This window comes from Mus caroli, unplaced genomic scaffold (assembly GCF_978045245.1).
Source record: "Mus caroli unplaced genomic scaffold, Mus_caroli_1 scaffold_6, whole genome shotgun sequence".
Classification (NCBI taxonomy): domain Eukaryota; kingdom Metazoa; phylum Chordata; class Mammalia; order Rodentia; family Muridae; genus Mus; species Mus caroli.
This window is the reverse complement of record NW_028227261.1, coordinates 57,117,002-57,140,729: the sequence shown is the minus strand read 5'-3', so window position 1 is coordinate 57,140,729 and position 23,728 is coordinate 57,117,002. Positions and strand designations below refer to the sequence as shown.

The 23,728-nt window shown below is 43.7% G+C and overlaps 1 protein-coding gene and 1 pseudogene across 6 annotated transcripts in view; one reads left to right on the top strand and one right to left on the bottom strand.

Annotated features, from left to right (window-relative positions):
• The window catches only part of Patj (PATJ crumbs cell polarity complex component), a 323,645-nt gene that overhangs the window by 196,902 nt on the left and 103,015 nt on the right, over window positions 1-23,728 (top strand). For all 5 annotated transcript variants that reach the window (XM_029475856.2, XM_021159452.3, XM_029475855.1 and 2 more), the window contains exons 29-30: window positions 675-766; window positions 22,458-22,530. In XM_029475856.2, the coding sequence (XP_029331716.1) occupies window positions 675-766; window positions 22,458-22,530 (165 nt within the window). The remainder of the gene's footprint in view (window positions 1-674; window positions 767-22,457; window positions 22,531-23,728) is intronic.
• On the bottom strand, window positions 4,785-6,701 carry LOC147004250 (GPI-anchor transamidase component PIGS pseudogene; annotated as a pseudogene). The gene is made up of 2 exons (XR_015047340.1): window positions 6,674-6,701; window positions 4,785-6,450 (listed from the first exon to the last, which is right to left on the bottom strand). The product of XR_015047340.1 is annotated as a GPI-anchor transamidase component PIGS pseudogene (transcript).

Genomic DNA, 23,728 nt, shown 5'->3' with positions numbered 1-23,728 from the left:
GAGGACAAGGACCTTCAGCATTTGGACAAGCAGATTCCTGACTTGGGGAGCTGGATTAATTCAAAGCATTAGAACCAATCCGCAGCACCAGTCAGATTATAATCTTGGTACATCTTGGACATGAACAGATGACTAGCTGTTTGTCTACAGTAAGATGTCCTATGTAATTACTTGGTCAAAAAGTCAACTTAAAACAGGTATATAATATTTATCTCCTGTGGTAACAAAATTTATTCTGTGTAATAACCATGATACACTTTCAGGACCCTGTTTAATGGGCCCTCTAGAGCTGCATATATAGTACAGTTTGGTCTGTTTTCTACATTCTTTAGGAATCTGGAAAAACTATAGAAAATGAGGTATCTGTCATAAAACTTTGCATTAAGCTCAACTACTATTCTCATACAGTTTAGCAACAGGGTTAAGGAACTTAGTCCTTCATTAACTATAGCCACAGTTGAATTTAGGAGACTTTATATAGTTACTTAGAATTACCCTGTGAATCTCTAGTATAAAGAATATTGAGACTTTTACCATTAGTGAATTGTATACACACATAAAAGTAAAGACGTGTTTTAATTCTAAGTATATACATAGATACCTTTATGTGTTTATTCATTATGTGGATATTCAGGCTGTAATTTTACAAGTATTTCTTATTTTTTCTCAAACAGATAAACAATCAGATTCTTTATGGAAGAAGTCATCAGAACGCATCTGCCATTATTAAGACCGCCCCAACCAGGGTCAAACTGGTTTTCATTAGGTAAGGGAAGTAGACCTGCTTTTCTCAATATAGTCTCTTCTTCAGAGACCATTACTGGCATTAGTATTTTATTTTTGCTTTGTCTAGGAATTTTCTTGTTTCTGCATTTCACAAGATAGACTTGGTAGTTGAGTTTACTATTCTCTGTATTTCAGCTTTTAGCTGTATCTGCGTGCTTACATCCTTAGGGATGTACTGGAGGCCGCTCACTCCTGTCATCATGGGTTGATATTTACTGATCAGTTACTGTCTTCATGAAAGAACCAACAGTTAGAGCACCCAGAAAAGTGTATCAAGCTGGTAGAGCTCTTGCCAGGATGTGCTAGATCCTGGCTTCATCTCAACACCACTGTGTGCCTATAATCCAAGCAATTGGCAGGGGTTGGGGGTCAGAAGTTCAAGGTCATATTTGTATACATAGAGAGCTGGAGGCCAGCCTGAGCTGCATGAGATGTTGTAAAGAAAAACAGCACTGGTGGGGGCTGGAGCCCAGTCAGCCAGCTCTGCAGTGTTTGTGATTCCACACTCTCCTGCCTCACCAACCTACTGCCTGAGCTCCTACAGTGCTTGTAGGTGAGAGGCGGGAGTCTGTCCATCTTGTTGACAGTCTTCTATATCATCAAAAGCTGAGCTTAAACCTCTGTTATTTAACTGGAATGATATTAAGTTTGAATAATTTGTAGGTGGTGTAAGTAACCATGTTTGTTAAATATTTCTGGGTGTCTTTTTTCCCCTGTGCTTCCATTACCAGTTTTAAAATGGACACCTCATCTCCTTCATTTGTTTGCTTCAGATTTTTTTTTAAATGATGGGCTGTGAAGATGAATCAATGCTTAAGAGCACTGGCTGCTCTTGCAAAGGACTCAGATTCAATTTCAGAAACCCATGTGGTACCTGTACCTTTAGCTCCAGGGAATCCAATGCCTATTCCTGACTTCAGTGGGCAGCTGGTATGCACATGGTATGCATACATGCAGACAAAACACTCATATACAATAAATAAACCAATAGGGATACAGCTCAATAGTACCAACAGTTAGAGCACCCAGAAAAGTGTATCAAGCTGCTAGAGCTCTTGCCAGGATCTAGCACATCCTCAGGGCCCTGGGTCTCATCCCCAGCACTGTAGAACAAGTAAAATGGTCAGCATGATAAGAAGCATAGGGTAAGGGCTGAGAGAATATTGGCTGCCCTTTTAGGATGAAAATGATGGTTATTTCCCCTTTCTTGTTAATTACCATCAGGGAGACCTCACCATTGCTGAGACCACTGGGCCCTGAGGGTAGTTTTGTTCCCAGGTTGGGCCTTGGTACAACTGAATATCCTCCTGCATCCTTTTCTCTCACCTAACAGCTCTTTCTTCCTTTGTTCTGGCTTCCAAAGGGGAGACCTTCTTGTGTGTCACTGCATTAAGCTGCCTCCTGAGACTTGCTCAACAATACTTTGGGGTTTCTTTGCTCTTCCAGTTGTCAGGTGTTTCAAATGAGAGTTTGCAGATCATAACTTCAGCAGACTTGAAGCAAGATCAGTCACTGAAAAGACTAAGCTGTCCATTGAAAGAAACTCACACAGGTTTGGACTTAAAGACTGTTCATGTGTCTCACAGGGATAGTTTATTGGAAGGTTTGGTTTCCAGTTTTGTCATGTTAAAGACAAGGACTACTGAGAGAGGGGCTTAAAAGTTGGTGAGTCACTGGGTACTGCCCTTAGACGATTTAGGCATTTCTCGTGGATTGGGAGCTAGTTTTCTTAAAAGTGTGTTCTTATAAAAGTGTAGCTTCCTGCTAGAGAGATGACTCAGCAGGTACTGCCCTTCCATGGGACCAGAATTTTGTTTCCAATACCCACTTACTATGAATCTGCCCACTTACTACTGGCTATAAGTTCAACTCCAGGAAAATCTAGTGTCACTCTGGTCTCCTTGGGCACCTGCATTCATGTGTACACAGTCAAAATACAATAAAAAAATTTTTAAAAAAATGCATTTGGGATGGAGTTGTAGCTTAGTGAACCATTGCCTCCCATGCATGAGGCTCTCAGTTCCATCCCGAACACTGCCTCCCACACATGAGGCTGTCAGGTCCATCTGGAACACTGCCTCCCATGCATGAGGCTGTTGGGTTCATCCCAAACACTGCCTCGCATGCATGAGTTCATCCTTGGCACCACAAAGATTTAAAACAGAAAAAACTATTATCCTGCTCCCAGGATCACTCTCTGGCTTCCTGTTTTGACATGTTGCATCTCCCTTTCCTACAAACTGTCACAGTGATTTCTAGTCCCTCACCACAGCTTGCACAATGCTGTTTGGATGTTCAGCTTCTAAAACCATGAGCTAGCCCTTATCAGGGAAGCTGCTTCTTGCATTAGGTAGGAACTAACATAAGACCCACAAAGTAGGCGATGTGCAGAGAGTGCAAGACTTTCAAGCACTCTTATAAATGCTCATCAAAGTCCTCCCCTCAAGACTCAGGGATCCATGTGGAAGAGGAGTCAGAAAGAGCCACATGATGGATGACTCCAAGGAGGCAGTGTCTTCTAGATACAGCAAGACTGATGCACTTATGAACTCAGAGTAACAGGCAGCATGTACAGGACCTGTCAAGTTCAAGCCAGATGAGGTCCCAGCACTGAGAAGAGGAAACATGTGCTTCCACCCCTAACCAAGAAGTTATTTGCAATTGGTACCCGCTGGCAGTGTCTCTAATAGAGTATCATTGAGTTTATTAACCACACCAGGGCAGACCCCACGCCCAGGAGTACTTAGCCAACACAAAACGAGCTCAGTGTATTTTTCTAGAATTTTGCTTTGTTTCAACACTTTTTATCTTTTTGTCTTCTGCTTATTTATTTTGATTTTCTATTGAGGGGTGGTGTTTCTTGGTTTTTGCATTTGTTTGTTTTTTAAGAGAGAGGAAAAGTTCATAAATTTGAATAAGTAGGGAGTAATTAAGGAAAGGGAAAACATAATTGAAATATATTGTATGAGAAAATATTTTTCCACTGAAAAGAAAGCCATGAGCTGAAATAAGCTTTCTTTATAAGCTACCCAGCCTTGGGTATTTTATTTAATTATATTACATACGTGTTTGTATTTGTATTTTATTATAGCAGCAAACAAAAGCACACGGCTCTCTGTTTAGTGCATGGCATTGGCTGCAGTTACAAGTGTTGTTGTCAACATGCCACTCCTCTTTCAGCACTGGCAGAGCATTTATTGCCAGTTCTTGGCCTTCCGCTTTAAAGTAGCAGAAAGGAAGTGGAGCATGGTCCAAAGGAGAGCATTTCTTTCTTTTTTTTTTTCAACTCATATTCAACCAATGTTTATTAACAGCCTAATGTATATTTTTAAAGAGCCCAATATACAGAACACTTTTACACGCTTATCACATTTAATCCAACCCCTTTCTGAGGGTGACATCATCAGTGCTTTCTCACCAATGAAAACCTGAGAGGCTCGGGTGAGGAGCGAGGAGCGGCTTAGCTGACACTCTCTAGTCTCTAAGTGCAGAAGCCGGAGTCTGATTCAGGCCTGTTGGGTTCCAAGTCAGAAATGTTTTCTCCTATTCCACACTACCTCTCTGAAAGGGTAGAGGGGAACCTTAGCCACAAGGTAGAAGGTCCTAAGCCACTGCCTCCTAGACCAGGCTGTCCCCAGTGGGTGACACCAGTCAAGAAGCTGAGGAAGGAGGGAGGTGGTCTCAGAAGTGGAGAGGATGGGGCTACAATTCAACCCAAGTACTCCCCTAAATTCACCTCTCAGTGCGTTTGTATGCTGTGCTAACAGGCTGCAAGGACAAAGTACCCCTGTCCAGAGGTAGGCATACAAAAGCTTTCAAGTTCAAGCCAGATATGGAGATCAGGAAGGGTACCTTCTGAGGCTTGTAGGCATGGAGGAGCAAGCCAGTGGACTAGGAGGGGAAGGGAGCCTATCGTGGAGTGCCATCCGTAGAGAGCCCACGGGTGAGAGTGCAGACATGTCATCACCAGCAGACCTCGCCTTGGTCTCTCGGCCCAACACCCTCCCAGCGTGGCTAGAGAGAAGGGCTCCCTCTGACATGCTGCCTGGATCAGTCTATCTTCTCAGGCTTTTTCCAGGACTTGCGAGTTTCCAGAAAGATCTTAGCCAAGGACAGGAGGATGGGCACAGCCATGGGCAGGAAGAGGGGGATGTAGATAGCAAACTTCTGGTCGTCGGGGAAATACAAGAGGTGGAGGAGGGAGGGATCAAAAAAGGCGCGCTCAGAAGAGGTCACAGCTTCCTGGCTGGCAGCAAAGGCGGACGACAGGTGCCCAAGGGCTAAGGCCTTTGCTGCCTTCTGGACGGCAGCCACAGCCCTATATACCTCAGAAGCCACATCATCCTTGATGACAATGTTGCTGATCTTCCCCAGAAGCTGGGCCAGGGAGGTGAGGGTGGTGGTGGCTGTGGCCAGGTTCTCCACGGAGCGAGCCCAGAGCAATCGGTCCAGCTCCCAGGTCATGAGTCCTTCACTCTTTGGTCCTGAGAGCAGGCATTTCGGAGGCACCTGGGGCTGAGCAATTCCAAAGAGCAGCCTCAGCTGAGCCAGGAACACCTCCATCACCCGCACCATGTCCACCTCAACCCTCACTGGCAGCTCCGCAACATTGTATACCATAATGCCACCCCAGCGGGGACTGTGGAAGGCATTGGTGGCCACTGGAGCTCCATCCTTGTCCTGAATGTACAGCGGGGAGTGGGCAAGCTCAGGCACATAGAGCAGAAAGTGGAGCACAGGGTACAGGGAGGCAGCACTGGACCCGAGTCGGGACTCCACTGGGTTGATGACATGGGGGAGGCTGTGCATAGCCAAGGAGTAGCTGGATGAGGCTGGGTCAAAGCGGGGGTTCACGCCGAGCATGGCGTAGTAAAGGATCTGAGAGTCCACAGAGAAATTGCCCGCAGCGCTGAGGCGATTCAGGAAAGGCTGCACATAGCGCTGGACAGCCCCCTCAATGTCCCAGTTGGACATCGTGGGACTTGGGGTCTGGGTTGAGTAAACTGAAAGTGATTTCATAGCCTAAGCTGGACTTGAGCGGCCGCCTCTTGTCAGAGCTCCACTTGTCCTCGGGCAGGTGGTCGGCCAGGGCAGCGGCAAGCACATCCTCCGTCAAGGACATGGCCTGGGCGACCTGGACTATGCGACGGCCGATGATGTTGAAGGCTTCCCTGTGGATCAGTCCCCGGACAACTGCCGTCCTCTCAGGCCCAATGTAGCTCATCATGTCCTGGGGAAGAAGGGAGGAGTGCTCCGAGATCACATACACAGTCAGGGAGCCCTTGGCTTGCTTCTCCGGCTCAGCTAACACGGCTTCTGCCTCATGCACACTGCCCAGGGACAGCGCCTCCTCCTCGTGCTCCAAAGCTCTCTGGTAGGCCTTCTGGAAGCGGCACTTGATTTTCATCTTGTATTTCAGAGGGATCTCTCGCTCATGCACAACGGTGAAGGGTAGCTTCTCTTGGTCGTCCAGGGGCACAGAGTCCCGAGTAAACACAACTGTGACTGGCACCATGAGCCGGAGCAGCAGAGCATTCAGTCCACTGATCTCTGAGTAAGGCAATGGGGCCCGGTAAGTCTCCGTCGTCTTCCACCAGAGCGGCAGTCCCAGAAGGATGGCCACCGCGGCGAAGAAAAGCGCAGCACGCTTGCCCCGGACCACCTCTGAGGGCACAGAGGGCCGACTAAGACGCAGGAACTAGGGTGCGATGCCCGCCACACCGAGATCGTGGAGGAGTGCGGGCGGCCGGGAACCCCGAGCAAGCCGCTCCCGCGTGGCGGACCCCCAACCCCAGGCTGGTGGGAGCTGTCAGGCTTCTCGCGCCCCACCCACACATTCTGCCCGCGAGACCTCCCCACTGCGCCTTCCACCTGAAATCCACCGCACCTAGGTCCGTGGCCGCAGCTCCGGCGGCCAGGAGAGCATTTCATGCAGGAAAGTATTTGGAAGTCAAAACCTTCCTCCTCCTGTAAAGAAAGACTGAAGCAATGTGAAGTTGACCACAGGAGACAGAGCTGTGTAGAGTCTCAACAGAGAAGAGGATCTATCAGCTCAGTTTTCTGATAGTTTTGAGGGTATTTTTGTTTGTTGGTTGGTTAGTTGGTTGGTTGGTTGGTTTTGTTTTGTTTTGCTAAGGTGGTATTAAGCAACTTGTATTATCAATGCACATTGAAAATGTTTGTTCTAATGTGTTCCTTTGAGGTTGTTATTAAAATAAGTACTATAAACTGGGTGTAAACTACAGAGATTTAATTCTTTCTTCAATCTTGAGGTCAAAGTACCAGCAGGTTTGGTGAATGGTGAGGGTCTGCTTGCTGTCTCTTTCTAGCTCTTTACATGTCAAAAGAGCTTCCTTATTCCTGTTTTATAAGAGCAAGAATCCCAAGAGAGCCCTGCCTCCATGAGCAGATCTCTCCCAGAAGTCCCATAACTAACACTGCTGCCATAGTGATTAAGTTTCAGCATATAAATTGGGGACACAAATATTCAGACCATAGCATGTACTGTTATTGAAGGTCATTAAATTATATAATTCCCAGGATCTGTTGACCATTTAGAAAATGTTATTGAATTAATTCCTTTTTGGCTACCATAAAGCAGCTCTAGATTCTTTTCCAAAGTGAAAACCATAGTAATTTATTAAATATGGATTTAAATATATGTATGTAATTCAAAATTCTCTGTCTAATTTCAGCTTCTTACAATTTTTCCATATTAGTACATTTGAAAGATTTTTAAGTTTTTCTAGAAAAACAAAAATGGATTGGCAGGGTAGCTCAGTGGTTGAGAGCTTGTCCGGTGGGTTTGTGGAGGTTGCTGGTTTTAGTTCCAACACTGCCAAAAGTTGGGGGGCAAGGAAGCCACACAAAAGAATAAGCTTATAGAAGGAAGACAATCGTAGGGGTGATTCTGTACACTTTCTTATCATACTCACTTTTAAAGTTACAGGGAAATGAGCTTCAACTGAATCAGGAGAGATCTGTGTAGTGCTGACAACCAGACTATTGACCTGAGTTGCTATGTATTTGGTATTTTATGTGTAGACATTGAATTAAACTTTCATTTGTCTAAATGGAAGGAGATATTCCCTCTGAGAATGCTTAAGTAGAAAGAGGGTCCCCACTCACGCCAGCCCCGCCCCCCCCCAGAACCCAGATGAAAATTAGAAGATGAAACGTTGGTCCAGCATCTCAGAACTTAGAACCCAGCTGTTTACACACATCTGTGTGAGCTTAGTCTGTTTCCTAGTATAAATGGGCATGATTGCCTGTGGGCTCAGCCGTGTCTGCTGATGTGGGGACATCTGTGAATGTGGTAGGAAGGGTTAGGAAAGATGGGAGAAAGGACCTAAAGAAGTCAGAAAGGAGATGGTACAAAAGTGCACTCTCCTCTGTGTTTAATTTTAGGATGGTGTCTGTGTCTGTGTATTTGCGCATGTATATTGTGGGCATACAGGTGGTTTTTCTACAGCAAGAGTGTAGAGATCATGTAGAGATTAGAAAACAACTTGTGAGAGTCCATTCCCTCCACCGTGTAGGTCCTGCCGTGGAACTTGTGTTGTCAGGCTTGCTGACTAGCACTTCTTGTGCTGCCCCAGCTGTGATACTGTTACACAATGCAAATTTGTGCTGTAAGACTCTCTCATTACATCATGATGAATAAGCACCGGGAAGAAGACAATATGTTGTTATTTCCTGAAACAAAGGGATCAAATCCCCATCCTTAGCTTATTTGTTAAGTAATGCTTGCCTATTATTATTAATAAGGAATATAATACCTTTAATAAGGAGTGTGCAGAGAAACATCTAATACAGCGAATCCTAATGTCAGTGAAATATTTCAGATCTGTATAGGACAAATGGAGATCCCTGGTGGATTTGCATCTACTTCCTATGCAGTGACCTGTTCGTGGTGGTCACAGGTGCACTGGCTAGAGCTCTGTCATATTCTTGTGTCTGTCACCTCTCCTGACCTCTGGAACATTAGTGGTAGAGTTGTACCAGGTTTGCACATACATGTTACCCATATGAGTAATGCAGGAGGTTAGTGTCCGTCTATCTACAGTGGCTCTGCATCACAGATCCTGTAGCATTTTATGTTCATGATCGTCTGCCTCAGCACTCACTTGCACACGTCTTTCAGCCTCTCATGCCCTGCCACTTTCAGACTCTAAGAACCCGGATTTTGCCCATTCAGGAACCAGATTCTAGAGGAACTAAAAGTTAATTTATGAAATTTCAGCAAGTTAACTCTTGAGTCATCTCAGCACCAGTGATATGATTAAACCCTGTATCACTAGCACTGGCTATCTGATTTGGAACTGCATTTATATATACTGTAGTTTTTATAGTTGATGCTTCTATTTGGAAACATTTCCTACCTTAGATATTACTAATTTTTGAGACCTTTCCATTATACAGAAGTTAGTGGCTTTTATACCTCCGTGACTCTTTTTCAAATTTATTTACCTTTGAAATAAAAATGAGAACTGGCCACAGGCTTTGGAGTATGGTCAACACTCGGGGAGGGGAACTATTAAAATATGCTACGTGTCATGTTTTAGTTAACTGGGTCCCTTAGTCTGTAATGATGCCTGCGCCTATCACAACCATGTCCTGTTCCCTTAACACATATATTCATTCATGTTCATTGACCTGATATTTACTGGGGACTCTGAGTTGCTGTGTGTAAGTATCCATAGTTTACATATTACCCTGTATATATTTATATATGATTATGTTGAATCACAAACATACAGACTTTGTTTTGCTAAGTTATTCACCTCCTCACCATCTGGATACATATTACAATTTAGGCTCTTGGTCCATTTTATGCTTTCCCCTCTACGCAAGCTAGCCAGCTTACACACAAGAGTCTATATTCATGCTGGGATGAATAGCTGTGTGTGGTGTGAGGGGAGCCAAGGAGATTAATGATCTTGTCTGTAGCTCCTGTCATGCCTTCCCTGACTATTGAAAATTAAATGTCATGTATAAGAACTCAGTCTCCATTATGTAATTATGTGTGGAAAATGTGTACTGTGTAAAACTCCTGGGGCTAAAGGAGGCAGGAAACTGAAAGTCTTGGAAAGATTTAGTGCTAGCTGCCAGGCCCTACAGTATAAAAGTGAGCTCACCATGGGAGCCACCCTGCTGTATCGATTGCACATATGTCTTGTTTTGGCAATTCAAAGTAGTGTGGCCTGCACATATTCCTGAAAGATGATATTGGCTTAAAATTAATATGAATGTCAGTCCTCTCGAGGCAGAGCCCATCCAGTCATCTTGGATTCCTGCTTTTAAAAACTCTCACGTTGTAGCCTTCTGAGCCTCTGGGAAGGAACCACAGGGAGAGATGCTTAGCTGAGACCCAAAGCACAAGGAAGCAAGTTTGTACAAAAACCAAAGGCTGGGTGTTGGTCATCATGTGTGAACATTGAGAGGTATGTGTGTGTGTGTGTGTGTGTGTGTGTGTGTGTGTGTGTGTGATTTCAAATCCTGTAAGGAGCTGTCTTTACAGCACCATTCATGGACATGAATCACATGAATTCAGCAAACTTTTAAGTGTTGGGACTGCGCTAACTCCATCTTTTCTTTTCATTCCTTTTTCTTTTCTTTAACATGGTGCTAGAGATTGAGCACAGAACTTAACACATGCCAAGCAAGCACTGTGCACTGAGCTACACTCCCACCTCCACCTTCCTTGAAGAATTTATAAAGTGTCTTTGAAAATCATTTTCTTTTTTCCTTGCTATTCCCACTCCCTGACAGTGCTGGCGGGTGTCAGCTTGTAGGAATTATGACTCTATTTGTTCATTTCTACCCTTGGTGTTCAAAACACCTATTTATAAGGCCACTGGGGACAGTGTGATCAGCTTTTCTTTCAGTTGACATTTAGACTCTGGGGCTGTGAGTAGAGCAGTCGCCTAGGACATGAAGGGGCTGGGCTTGAGCTCTAGCACGTTGTGGGGAAAATATAAATAATAGCTATTAAACAGAATGTGATAAAGAATAAGAAACTGCCCCGTTCATTTCCTGTGATGGTCGTCCACACTTAAAAAAACACAACCAAACAAAACCTAGTAAACCCAGATGCCTGTTTTCACATAAAGGCTGGAGGAACATCACCTTTCAGTGCTGACGTGTGGAGAGTGGGTATTCATATGACCTACACTAGGGCACTGTGCTGCCTTAGGTTTAGAATGGAAGCAGGCAATGGGAAACCTCTTAGATGGGTGGCTTTTGTCCCCAGAGGGTGTGGTCCTGTTGTCACAACATCCTGCTTAAGACTATTTTTTTCCTCTAGAAATCCATTAGTTCCTGACTGGTACACACCTGGCCCTATGGCCTTTCTGTTTATAGTGTGTGATTCCAGTGTCCCTCCAAGAAAGTCTGTTTTGCTTAAGTTGCTCCAAGTTCATTTCATCACCAATGACCGACCTGGGAGGCCACGAAGGCAGGTGAATCTGAGCAGACTCCGAGGACCACAGCAATTCTTTGCGTGCCTTTCCTTGTCACAAGTGTGGCCTGGATTTCTGGATCTGTTAGCCTTCATACATGAGATGAGGTCTTCATCCCCTGCGGCTCTCCTATGACTCCTGTCACTGGCTTGGCATGAGATTGCAGTGGTCCTCAATGGCCTCCAAGCAGGATTTGTCAATGCTGCTTCCTGGTAGGGAGGATCATCTCCTAGTGCTTGGCTTATGGTAACGTAACTTTAACATGTGGGTTTTCCCAGCCTGCATTCAGAGTGGAGAGAATAAAGCTATGCTCGGTGCTGTCTTTCAGAGAGAATCTCTATGTGGTAGTTACTCTCTATGTTGCTATTACAAAACACCTGATGAAGGCAACTTAAAGAAAAAAGGTTTATGTTGTTTGTAGGTACAGTTCATCGTGGCAGGGAGAGCATGCAGCAGGCGCTGAGGCAGCTGGTCACTACACCCAGTCAGGAAGCGGACACTGGTGACTGCTGAGCATCTGCTCGCACTGGCCATTTATTCCATGTGGCACCGACATTCATAGCAGTTCTCCTCTCTTTGGTTGCTCTGATCTGAAAGCACCTCATAGACACACCCCAAGGTGTGTTTCATGGTAATTCTACTTCCCTTGTCTGAATTTGACTGTACAGGATTCTTTTGTAAGCAGAATCTTGTAGTAGGTGACCTGCCCACCTGGCTTATTTCCTTTGGCATAGATTTCAGGGCTCATCCAGATTGCACCATGTGTCAGAATTTCCTTCCTTTTTCACACTAATGGTGTTCTACTCTATGAATATGCTGTATTTATAGTCCACCTTTTAACTATTGTAAAAAATGCATCCATGAGCACAGTCGTGCAGTTCCTTCTTTGAGACCTCATGTCTCTTAGATGTAGCCCTACAAATGCAATTGCTGAGTCACCCCCACCCTTCTGTCTTGACCTTTTGGGGAAACAATCATTTTCTGTATCAGCTTCGCCATTTTCCATTCCAACAATGATGCAGAAGATTCCAATTCTCCCACCTTTCCCAGTTTATTAACTGCGTTGTTTTTCTCCTAGTGAGTTTGAGGGGACTCCTCCTTGCGGTCTCAGTTTGCGTTCACTAGTGATCAGTGTGTTCAGCACCTTGAATGTACTTTTGGCTATTTATATCTTCTTTGGAGAACTGTCCACATCTGTCTTAAGTAAGCTCACTATTGCTGTGATGAAACACCATAACCAAAAGCAGCTTGAGGAGCAAAGGGTTTATTTGGCTTATACTTCCACATCATATTTATCACTACAGGGAGTCAGGACAGGAGCTCCAGCAGGACAGAGACCTGGAAGCAGAAACTGATCCAGGCTGGCACCACCCAGAATGGGCTGAGCTCTCCCCTATCAATCAGTAGTTAAGAAAATGACCTATAGCCCAGTCTTATGGAGGCATTTTCTCAATTAAAGTTTCCTCCTTTTAGATGACTCTAGCCTCTGTCAATTTGACATAAAACTAGCCAGCACCACATTTATTGCCAATTTTTCCAAGCAGGTTGTTTGTTTTGCTGTTGTTTCTGAGTTACGGGAGTCTGTACATATTCCAGACATTAGCCATTTGTCAGATTGGTGATTCTCAAATATTTTCTCTCACCTTTTCACTTTCTGGGTTGCATTAGATGGAAACAATACAGTTGATGTAGCCTCATTCATCTGCTCTGCCATTTAGCCATTCAGTGCCCAGTGTTGCAGAACTTGCCCCTGTTTTCCCCCAAAGGTTTTTTACAGTACTAGCCCCATAATTAAGTCTCTGATCTATTTTGAGTTCATTTTGACATAGGATACAAAGAAGGGATCCAGTGTTGTTCTGTGCATATGACTGCCAGGGTTCTCCAGCACTGTTTGATAAAGAGAACTCACTTCCAGCCTTGAGTGGCTTTGCTGTCCTTGAGAGTCTTTCAGTCCCGTACAAAGGGGTTATTTCTGGGCTCTTCATCCTATTCTGTTTGTGACTGTTGTGTCCTTGTGGTAACTTTTGATATATGAAAAGGGGAAACCTTCAGTGCTGTTCTCTATCAAGATTGTTTTAGCCATTTAGGGGTAAGCTCAAGATTTTTTTACAAATTATCAGAGAGACCACACATTCACGTTTAAAAGAAATGAACATACTTAACAGAGAGTTTGATCGCAGATTGACCTATAAGAAATGATAGTGTTTTATAAATACACCCACTCTAACACATGAGATATCTATTTTTACTTTTCCTCTTTCAAAAATTATTGCTGCAAGCTCACTGGGCTTTCTAAAAGTATAAATACCTACTATAAGCATCTTTCGTAAAGCCATGCAGTTAAAAGTTAAGACAGGTGAACAGGTTTATATATACTAAGCAGAATAGCATAGGTGAAAGTAAGTCCTTGACTTATTCTGGTTCTAGTGAGTGGGGAGTCCTTTGAATTAATTCAGATACAGATCAAGAAAACCAGGAGGGAATGTCTTATCGTGGTGCAGGCAACTGACAGAAGTGGTTTAGGATGGGACTGTGGGATGGGAAGGAAGAAGAGCAGCAATGGTGGCCCTGCCTGCACTCACAGGCCTGTCCACACTCCTGGGAGGCTCGCTGCCTCCCAGCGCTATTTGGGTTTGGAGCCCTGTGGCAGAGGATCTGCTACAGGTGGAGATGAAAACCTTATTCCCTTTTTTTAAAAAAACAAAACAAAACATTTTTTTGAAACAAGAGTCAATTTCAAATTACATACTAGCATGAACTAGTAAATTAAGATTAGCTATGTATAGATTATGAACTGTCTACCCTTTGGTTACAAGTTTAAACTAACTTTTTAAAACAGATTTTACAGGTCTTTAACCATACTCAATAAACGTAAAAATATTGAGGTACAAAAAGTTTACCCAAATCCTGAGATAAAGTTTAGACTTTAGCAAACGTTTTAGAGAGTTAAAGAAAACCAAGAAAAGGGGTCTGAGGTAAGTGGCAGTAATCCTGTTGGAACTGGTTTCCTTTTCAGCTGTTTTAAAGCACATAATGTATTTCTCCTGGGCTGTTTTGTTTTGCTCTCTCTCTCTTCCTGTCTCAGAGTCAGGTGGCCAACTGACTCATGATAGCGATTTAGAGATCTTTTAAACAAACATGTTTGGATCAGGAGAGAGAGGGCTTTCGTCCCACTCAAAAGCAAGCCTTTTTTTAACATAAGGTAAAACAGCATAAAATAAACCCAAAAGAGACTCGAATCCCTTCAAAATTGAATCCAATGATCAGAGGGAGGGATCAAACAAACCCAGAGAAAGACTGGAGCCCCGGCCTGAAAGGAGTTAAGATTTTGGTTCTGGAAACATGGCTTTCACCCCTAAAGAGGCTGGAGTTACAGCACAAAGCTGCTGTGCTTCCGGCCTCTGACAACCTTGAGAGATCCTGTGTCCCCTTGTGCAGCATAGCTTGATTACCTTCCTGATGACCCCTCTCAGTAGCTTTCCATTGACACTGTCCCATTTCTCCCCCTGGAAATAGTCTATAAGATGCTGTGCTTCTTAATGTGCCGGCTGGAAGACCTCCTGTCCCCAGCTTCCATATCTTCTTGATGTTCTCACCTCCTGGCCCTCCTATTTAGGACCTTGTCACTGCTAGTCAAGGTCAGTCGTAGTCATCGAAATTTGTTCCTTTAATTGATGAGTAATATTCCATTCTATGGGTGTACAAAAGTTTATTGATCCATTTTCCTGTGAGCATTTCTAATTTTTTTAAAGATTTATTTATTTATTTTATGCATATAAGTACACTGTAGCTATACAGATGGTTGTGAGCCTTCATGTGGTTGTTGGAAATTGAATTTAGGACCTCTGCTTGCTCCAGTCAACCCCAAACCCCACTCTCTCAAGTCAACCCCACTCGCTCAGTCCCTGCTCACTCTGGCCCAAAGATGTATTTATTAATATAAATAAGTACATTGTTGCTGTCTTCAGATATACCAGAAGAGAGCATGGATCTCACTACAGGTGGTGGTGAGCCACCATGTGGTTGCTGGGATTTGAACTCAGGGCGGCATCTCACCAGCCTGCATTTCTAATTTTTAAGTATTATGAATGAAGTATAAGCATGATTTTAAAAATCATTCATTTACAGAATTATATACAGCATATTTTTCTGAAGATAGAATTAGGTATACTTCTGTACTAAGCAGTAGCCCAAACTGACAGAAAAAAGAAGAGGAGAGGAGAGGGGAGGGGAGGGGAGGGGAGGGGAGGGGAGGGGAGGGGAGGGGAGGGAGAGAGGAAGGAGGGGGAGGGGAGGGGGAGAGGGAGAGGGAAGGAGAGGAGAAGAGAAGAGAAGAGAAGAGAAGAGAAGAGAAGAGAAGAGAAGAGAAGAGAAGAGAAGAGAAAAGAGAAGAAAAAGAAAAAGAAAAAAGGTGCTTGCTCCCCAGGTCTGATGACCCGAGTTCAGTCTCTGGAGCTCACAGATCACAGAAGGGCAGAAGATGACCAGCTCCTCAGCTTCCTCTAACCTCCTGCATGCACAGATACACATCACTCACACACATACATGCTAGTAATGTTAATAAATAATTTTACATTTATTTTCAATTATTTCATGTGGATGGGGGCTTTGCCTCCATGTATGCCTGTGTACTGCACACATGCCTGGTACCTATAAAAGCAAGAAGAGGGTGTCAGTTCTCCTGAAGCTGGACTTACAAGCAGTGATAAGCCTCCAGTGGGAGCCGAGAATCCCCCTGGGTCCTGTAGGAAGGCAGCGCTCACAAGCACTGAGACCTCTCTCCAGCCTGTTAATAATTTCCAATGGTTGTTTTTCATATTAGTTCCCATTAAAATTCAGCAAAATCCATGCCTCTTCACTGACTCTGAGCATTTAGGCATCCATGCTGCAGACATTCCATGTCAGCATGTCTTCCCATGATCATCCAAGCAGCAACAGGACAGTGAATAAGGACTGCTGTGCAAGGGGAAGAAAGGTGCATGCTGGAGGAACGTACGAGCAGCCGTGTACCTGTGATCTAGGCAGCCTAGGGAGCCATGCTCTGCTCTATTGCTTACTGTTTGCCCTGTCACATACTATCATCGAAATGTGTTCTCCTGAATACATACTATTTAAAATAATGACATTCGGAGGCATGTTTTAGCCATTAAATCCATGTAAGTAGTAGGCAGTGTGAACACAAGACTCAGGGAGACTGCAGTTGGTAGATTGAACAAGCTTGGAACCATTTGTATCTTTCCTTAGGAAGTTTATGAAATGGATTTAAGAGAAAACAGTGACTCTGTAAAAAGTTTCCCAAAGTAGGTCTGATTAACTTGAACCTATGAAAGGAGATGACATCTGCGGTTCTGGGTTAGGCGGGACACTTAGTACAACCGTTATAAGGGAGTTCTGAAACCAGACCATCGTTTTGAATCATAGCTCTTGTGATTTAGCAGCCTTGGTGGGTGGCTTTACCTGCATGTAATATAAAGTGATGAAGAAAACCGTAGCTACCTCATGGAGACATTCTAGCTTAAAGGGCATATAGTAGCACACAAATGCTGTTTCTGCTGACTGTTTTCTGATTGGTGGCAAATACCTTGTTACATCAATATCCAAGAGGTCATTGAGGCAGGAAGATTTAGACTTCAAGGCCAGTCTGGCCACATAATGAGTTCTGAGCCCTCATAAGCTACATAGTGAGAACTTACCCCCACCTCTCTATCTATCTCCATATATATACATATGTGTGTGTGTGTGTATATATATATATGTATATATATATATAATTACTGTATCACATACTGCTACAAATTCAGTGGCTTACAGCACTCCTGCACCCTTGCTTCTTGGCTTATGGCTCTGTAGGTCTGGTACAGTAGCTAGATTTTCTATTCTGGGTCTCACAAGATGGAGATAAGAAGTTAGTGAGGCTTGAGTGTGTGGGCTCTGGGGAAATTCTCTTATGAGCTCCTTCCTATTACACCTACCCAAGCTCAAGGTGTTCCAGAAGACTTTCCTTTAGCTCAGAATCATGTAAGTCAGTCTGATTAAGAGATCCGGACACTGTTTCTGAGACATGACAGTTCTCTATTTAAAGGTTTCTCATGGTTGGTTCAGGAACAAACAGGTAATCTCCCTTTATCCTGAAGTCAGCTGTGTCATGTAACATAAGCTGATCATGTAAGTAAATTCACTGACCTGACTGCATTGTCAGTCATGTGTACAAGGGGAGGAATTCCCAGCCTTCATGATATTTTGCATAAATACTTCCTGCTCAGTTTACCAGTGCCCATATATTTCTGTGTGTGTGTGGTGCAAGTACTTGCTTGCATGCTGCTCTGGCCTGTGCATTTAAGCACACAGCTGCACATACATGACCACACATACATCGCCTCCTGCTGCTCCACTACCCAGCACAGAGTAATGTCCACTACTCTATTGCCTTAACACAGGCTATTTCACCATCTGATCTGGGCCAGATGATTACTGCCCAGCCAGTGACCTCTCACGATTCTCTACTCCTCAATGTTATGTTTACAGACATGCACAGCCACACCCAACTTTTGTGTGAGGATTTGAACTCAACTCCTTTTACTTACAGAGCAAGAAAGTACTCTTACGGGGGCTGGTGAGATGGCTCAGTGGTTAAGAGCACCGACTGCTCTTCCAAAGGTCCCGAGTTCAAATCCCAGCAACCACATGGTTGCTCACAAGCATCCATAACGAAATCTGATGCCCTCTTCTGGAGTATCTGAGGACAGCTACAGTGTACATACATATAATAAATAAATAAACCTTAAAAAAAAAAAAAGAAAAGAAAGTACTCTTACCCACTAAGCTGTTTTTCCAGCCATTTCCAGCCATACTGTGTGTGTGTGTGTGTGTGTGTGTGTGTGTGTGTGTGTGTGTGTATTCTACAAATAAGAGACCAAATTGGTAGTGTTCTTAATATCCTATTGAGAAAAACCAAACTGACAGCCCCAGGGTAGTAATTCTACAATTGTAATTTTGTTTGTTTGCTATATTCCTCACTAATTGCTAATATCATCAAGATGGGAATCATGTTTTATTCATTTCTATATTTGTATTATAAACATGTGTCAAATAGATGTACATATTCAAAATAAGATGAGCTATATCATTGAACTGCAAGCAATTAAACTCTAACCAGCTAAAGTTAAAAGGAAAGCAGGGCTGGAGTATAGCTCTGTTGGTACAGGACTTGCCTAGCATGCACAAAGCCCTGGGTTCTCATTCCAGTACTCTATGAACTAGTGACAGTGGTGGAAGACTGTAATTCCCGCACTCATGGGTGACAGCAGGGTCATTCTCAGCTGGTGAGTTTGAGGCCAGCCTGGAGTATTTGAGGCTGTCTTGAAAAAAAAAAAAAAAAAACAACAACAACAACAGGGGAAGACACCCTTAGGAGATTTTAGAGATATCTCATTGATTATCAAAAGGAACCACTAAGACTTCCGAAGAGAAGACACCAGCACACCTCAAGAGTTATCAGCACTGGGAGGTTCCTGAGCTCTGTATTAACTGGTGGATTCCCTTTCGTAGTACCTCGATGGCACACTACTGAGTTCTGTGTATCTGCTCTAAAATTTGAGTCTCTGAGATGGAAAATTTGGTTGGCCCAAACTTAGGTACCTATATGTTTCATCCACTCACATTGAGACAGGTTGTTTGCATTATCTAGTATAGCTCTCATATACCATCCAGGTACTGCCTATCCTTCACCTGGTACTGTGAAGGACCAAGTACTATCCTTCACCTGGTACTGTGAAGGACCAAGTACTATCCTTCACCTGGTACTGTGAAGGACCAAGTACTATCCTTCACCTGGGGAAGTGCTGGTTCCTGACGGGCTACAAACAGAAGAACTGTCGTTAAGTCACGGAAGCATAGGACTTAGCTTGATCACAGTGCCTTCCAGTTCACGTTTTCTCAGATCACTTATTCAGTAGACACTGTAGTGTGCATACTCTCCTGCTAGGTGACCAGCTAGCAGCTGTCATTCCGAAGAAATAAGGTCTCACCTCTATGTTTGTTAATTTCTCACTGTGTCTGATATATAAACCATCCTAGATATCCGTATGCCCTAGTTACCTTTAACAGTCAGCTCAACACAACATTGAAGGGATTTTCACACCTGAGAAAGGATTTTCCATTGATGTGTTTCCAAGATTAGATTGACCTGGTGGGGGATTGTTTTAGTTCTTAGTTGATATTGGAAGATCTAGACCACTGTGAGCAGCAGCACCCCTGGATAAGTGGTTCTGAGCTAGTAAGAAAGCTAGCTAAGCATGAAGCAGCAAACAGCATTTCTTTATGCTTTCTGTTTCGTGTTCCTGGGTGAGCTCCTGCCCTGACTTCCCTCAGTGATGGACTATGTCCTGGAAGCTTAAGCTAAATAAATCCCTTCCTCCTCAAAATTTCTTTTGATCAGAGTGTTTTTATCACAGCAACAGAAAGAAAACTAGAGCACAATATAGATGAACGTTGAATATAGGTAGGATCCATTGTTTTGGTTTCAGGCATCCGATGGGGATCTTCGGACCATACACACAGGAATATGTACCCTGGGATAATTCTCGTTAGCATCTCTCTTTAGCAGTGCTTAAGATAACTATAAAAACACAAACAATTGCAACTCTAGGTTGTATTTCATGTGGGTGCCTAACTCACTGCTGTTCAAAAGCTTGATTTTTAGAGCAAACAGGTTTGATGCTTGAGGAGACTCTTAGACTATTAAGGTGTGAAGACTGCAGAAGTCATGTGGCCCACTGCGCATTTGCTGTGTCAGCCCTTTCCTTCTGTGCTCCTTCTCCTGTATCTTTTCTCTTTGAAGTCACTAGGATGCCACTCTCCACAAAATCAGTGGACTTTAAATGCCATTGAAGTCATATTAATTTGTGGAAAATCATTAAATTTTAAGCGGCTGTCCTGAGACAACTACTCATGACCACGGAGTATATGTGCAGCAATGTTTTGAGTGCTAGGAGCCTTGCACTAAAGCTTTTTCTGGGATGCTGGGTATCCAATCACAGATCCTCATGACTGTGTGGGAGGCACTTTACCAACTTAGGCGGCTTCCCACCCCTTCTTTACACTCCACCTCAGTTCCCAAAGAATATTCACCATTCTGATACTCCAGTCTACTTTCATAACAGTCTAGGAACAAAAACTGTGAAGAGTGATTTCCTCACAGCCCCACCACTAGAGCTGGGTTTCCCCCGTGAGGTACACAGTAGACTGCCTCCTCAATGGAATAAGAAGCCATAAGATGATTTAAAGCCAGAACAGAAGTATAATCACATTAGCTAAGACCGTCAAAGGTTCATGGTCATCATTCTCTAATAGGAAGTTTAAAGCCAGCCTGGGCCACAGGAAACTCAGTCTCAAAACAGAAGATGATGATAAAGAGGAGGAGGCAGGGGTGGTTATGACTATAATCAGATTTATCTATCAAGACCACAATAACTTGGCTGGCTGAAGAGTGGCCTGCAGTGCAGATTCTGGGAAACATAAGACCAGAAATCAAATACAGAGCTTTCTTTGATTAGGGTGAGAAATGGTGGTGTCCAGCACAAGGGGTAGGATGGGTAGCAGTGGAAATATTTAAGATACATTGTGAACATAGAGTCATGAGACTTGTTCATGGATTGGAAATACCGCTGAGAAATGAGTTGTTTTTTTTTTTCTAGAAAGACTCTTAGCTCCCAGCCATACTCATGCAAATGACCCTATTAAATATAGCTAACATGGGCAGGAAAGTGGGAGAAGAACTTTTAGGGAAGAAGAGGTTCAGGGCAGGGGGAAAGGGATGAGAGGATCATAGGGATGGATGGGATCAAAGTGCATAATATATGTGTAAAACTGTGACTGACAGAGCAAATTTCAAAGACTCTTAGTTCCTGGTTGAGCAAGAGGGCAGTCTTAGTGAGTACTCAGGTGAGGAGAATCAGCTATAGAACAATCTGGAGAATGAGGAAAATGGTGAGTTCTGTTTTTCTCAGAATGCTTGTCAGATGTGTAGTAGTGACCCTTCGAGTGGAGAGTCAAATGTGCCGATAGTGAGCTCAGGAAACGACCGGGTTGGATGTAGAAGACATAAATGTGGCCTTTGTTAGTGGAGCTCATCTCATTGAGGTTATTAAATCATAGCGGAGAAGTCTGCATAGGTGTTTACAAACAGAACGAAGACAGGCCTTTCAAAGAAGGAGAGACATGGCTAAAGGCTGAAGCAGGAATGGCATGGGCCAGTGGACGTCTTACCCAGCTGCCTAGTCAGGTCACTTTTCTATGAGAAAAGACATATCAGGTCTTACGTTTACTTTTCCCACTTCTTGGTGCTAGGGTTGAATCCAGAGCTTCATGTAAATGTTCTCACATTGAACTTCATCACCAACTTTTGTGTGCTAAACAGAAAGCATCTTTGTGAGTTTTCTGCTTTTATTTGTGGAAGATAAGACTTCACATAAATATATCTTAGCGTACCTATATTGGTCTTGCATAATGAGTGACTAGTGTAAGACAGTCATGATCTCCTGCACAGCACTGCCTGTTGTCTGCTGGTCACATGGTAAAGATGAGCCAGATGATCAGAACTGGTATTTTAGAGGTGGTTGTGTACCTTTCCCCTGCTGATTAGATTCCAGCTCTTCTATGCTCTGCTCATTTAAGATGACACCCAGCATCCACATAACCACAAGGTGTGATCTTTCCAGAGCTGTGCTATCCCCATCCATCACTCTTCCTCATAGTCTGCCATGCAGGGCCTTTTATAGACACCCTGACATCCTTTATTGACAGAGCAAAGTTTGAAGCCAAGTACGAAGCCTGGGAATGTTTCCAGTTCAAAGAACACAACACTGGAGACATGACTAGGACCTAGAGGCTGTGCACAGTTTTAAAAATTGACATGCCATGATGGTGCCGAAAGAGTTGACACTGTTCTAAAATTACCTTCTACAACATCAGACATTCTAAGATGGGTTTACTAACTCCCAGAGTCATCATTCTGCATCACTAATAATTATATCCGAGTATCTCTTAAGCGTGACACCTATCTTTTTGTAATAGTTTTGCATGCTTGATCTCTCCACATACATGTGGTGTTGTGTGCACATTTTTAACTGAAGACTAAGGAAATACTTGTAATTTGAGTCAGGACCTTAACCGTTTTCAAGTACTGACTCCTCCTGTTTGTCCATTTCACAGAAACGAAGATGCAGTCAGTCAGATGGCCGTCACTCCCTTCCCGGAGCTATCACATTCCCCATCGCCTGTTGAGGTAAGGTTGCAAGAAACAGTTATCAGTACACTCGATAGATTTCTCATTTCCATAAGACCTTACCTTTTGATTTTTAATTACATCATATCTATTAACTAGCAAATTTCCCTGCCTAAGATAGAAAGCTGTGGAGGTATGATTCTAAGGTGTGAAATAGATATATTAGAATCAACTCACTAGTGTTGACTCTTCAGAGTTACAAAGTTCCTCAGATCTATTGGATGACCTAGCAATGGACATTTATATACTTAGTCCAGAGAGCCCCTGCAGCTGCTCAGTCCACGAAGCTGGGAGCTCAGAACAAGGGGGACCACACTGTAGTCCCAGGCTGTCGCTGAAGGTCATGTCCTTGAGAATTGTTGCTGTGAGTCTGCATTGGAAGACAAAGCAGCTGAACTCTGATGTCCTCAGCACACTGGAGCAGTGATAGACACTTGCCAGGAGGAATGGCGCTTGCACCTGTGGTCTGATGTCTCCCTCTTCCTTTTCCTTCTGGGCACTCAGTCTCATGGATGGTGCTGCTGATGTTTCAAGGTGTTTCTGACTTTCCCCCTCAGTTTCTACTGCATAGCTCAGTCATCTCTAGAAACATCCTCACATGTACTCTTTGAGGTGTACACCCTACCCCATGTCTGAGTCCTGTCCAGATCAGTCACCATTAAATCACAAGTGATTCCAGTTGCATTTTTTAATCTGTTTCGCCCAGTTGTCTTAGTTAGGTTTTTACACTGTGAGCAGATACCATGACCAAAGCAACTCTTATAAGGACAACATTTAACTGTGGCTGGCTTATAGATTCAGAGGTTCAGTCCATTGTCATCAAGGCAGAAATCATGGCACCATCCAGGCAGGCATGGTACAGGCAGAGCTGAGAGTTCTACATCTTCATCTGAAGGCTGCTAGCAGAATACTGACTTCCAGGCAGCAAAGAGGAGGGTCTTAAAGCCCACACCCACAGTGACACACCTACTCCAACAAGGCCACACCTACTTCAACAGGGCTACAACTTCTAATAGTGTCACTCCTTGGAATGGACTGAGAATATACAAACCATCACACCAGTTATTGTCAAATAAGCTTCAAATTAAAAATTTGTAGCAAAGGGCAGTGGTGGCACATGCCTTTAATCCCAGCACTTGGGAGGCAGAGGCAGGTGGATTTCTGAGTTAGAAGCCAGCCTGGTCTACAGAGTGAGTTC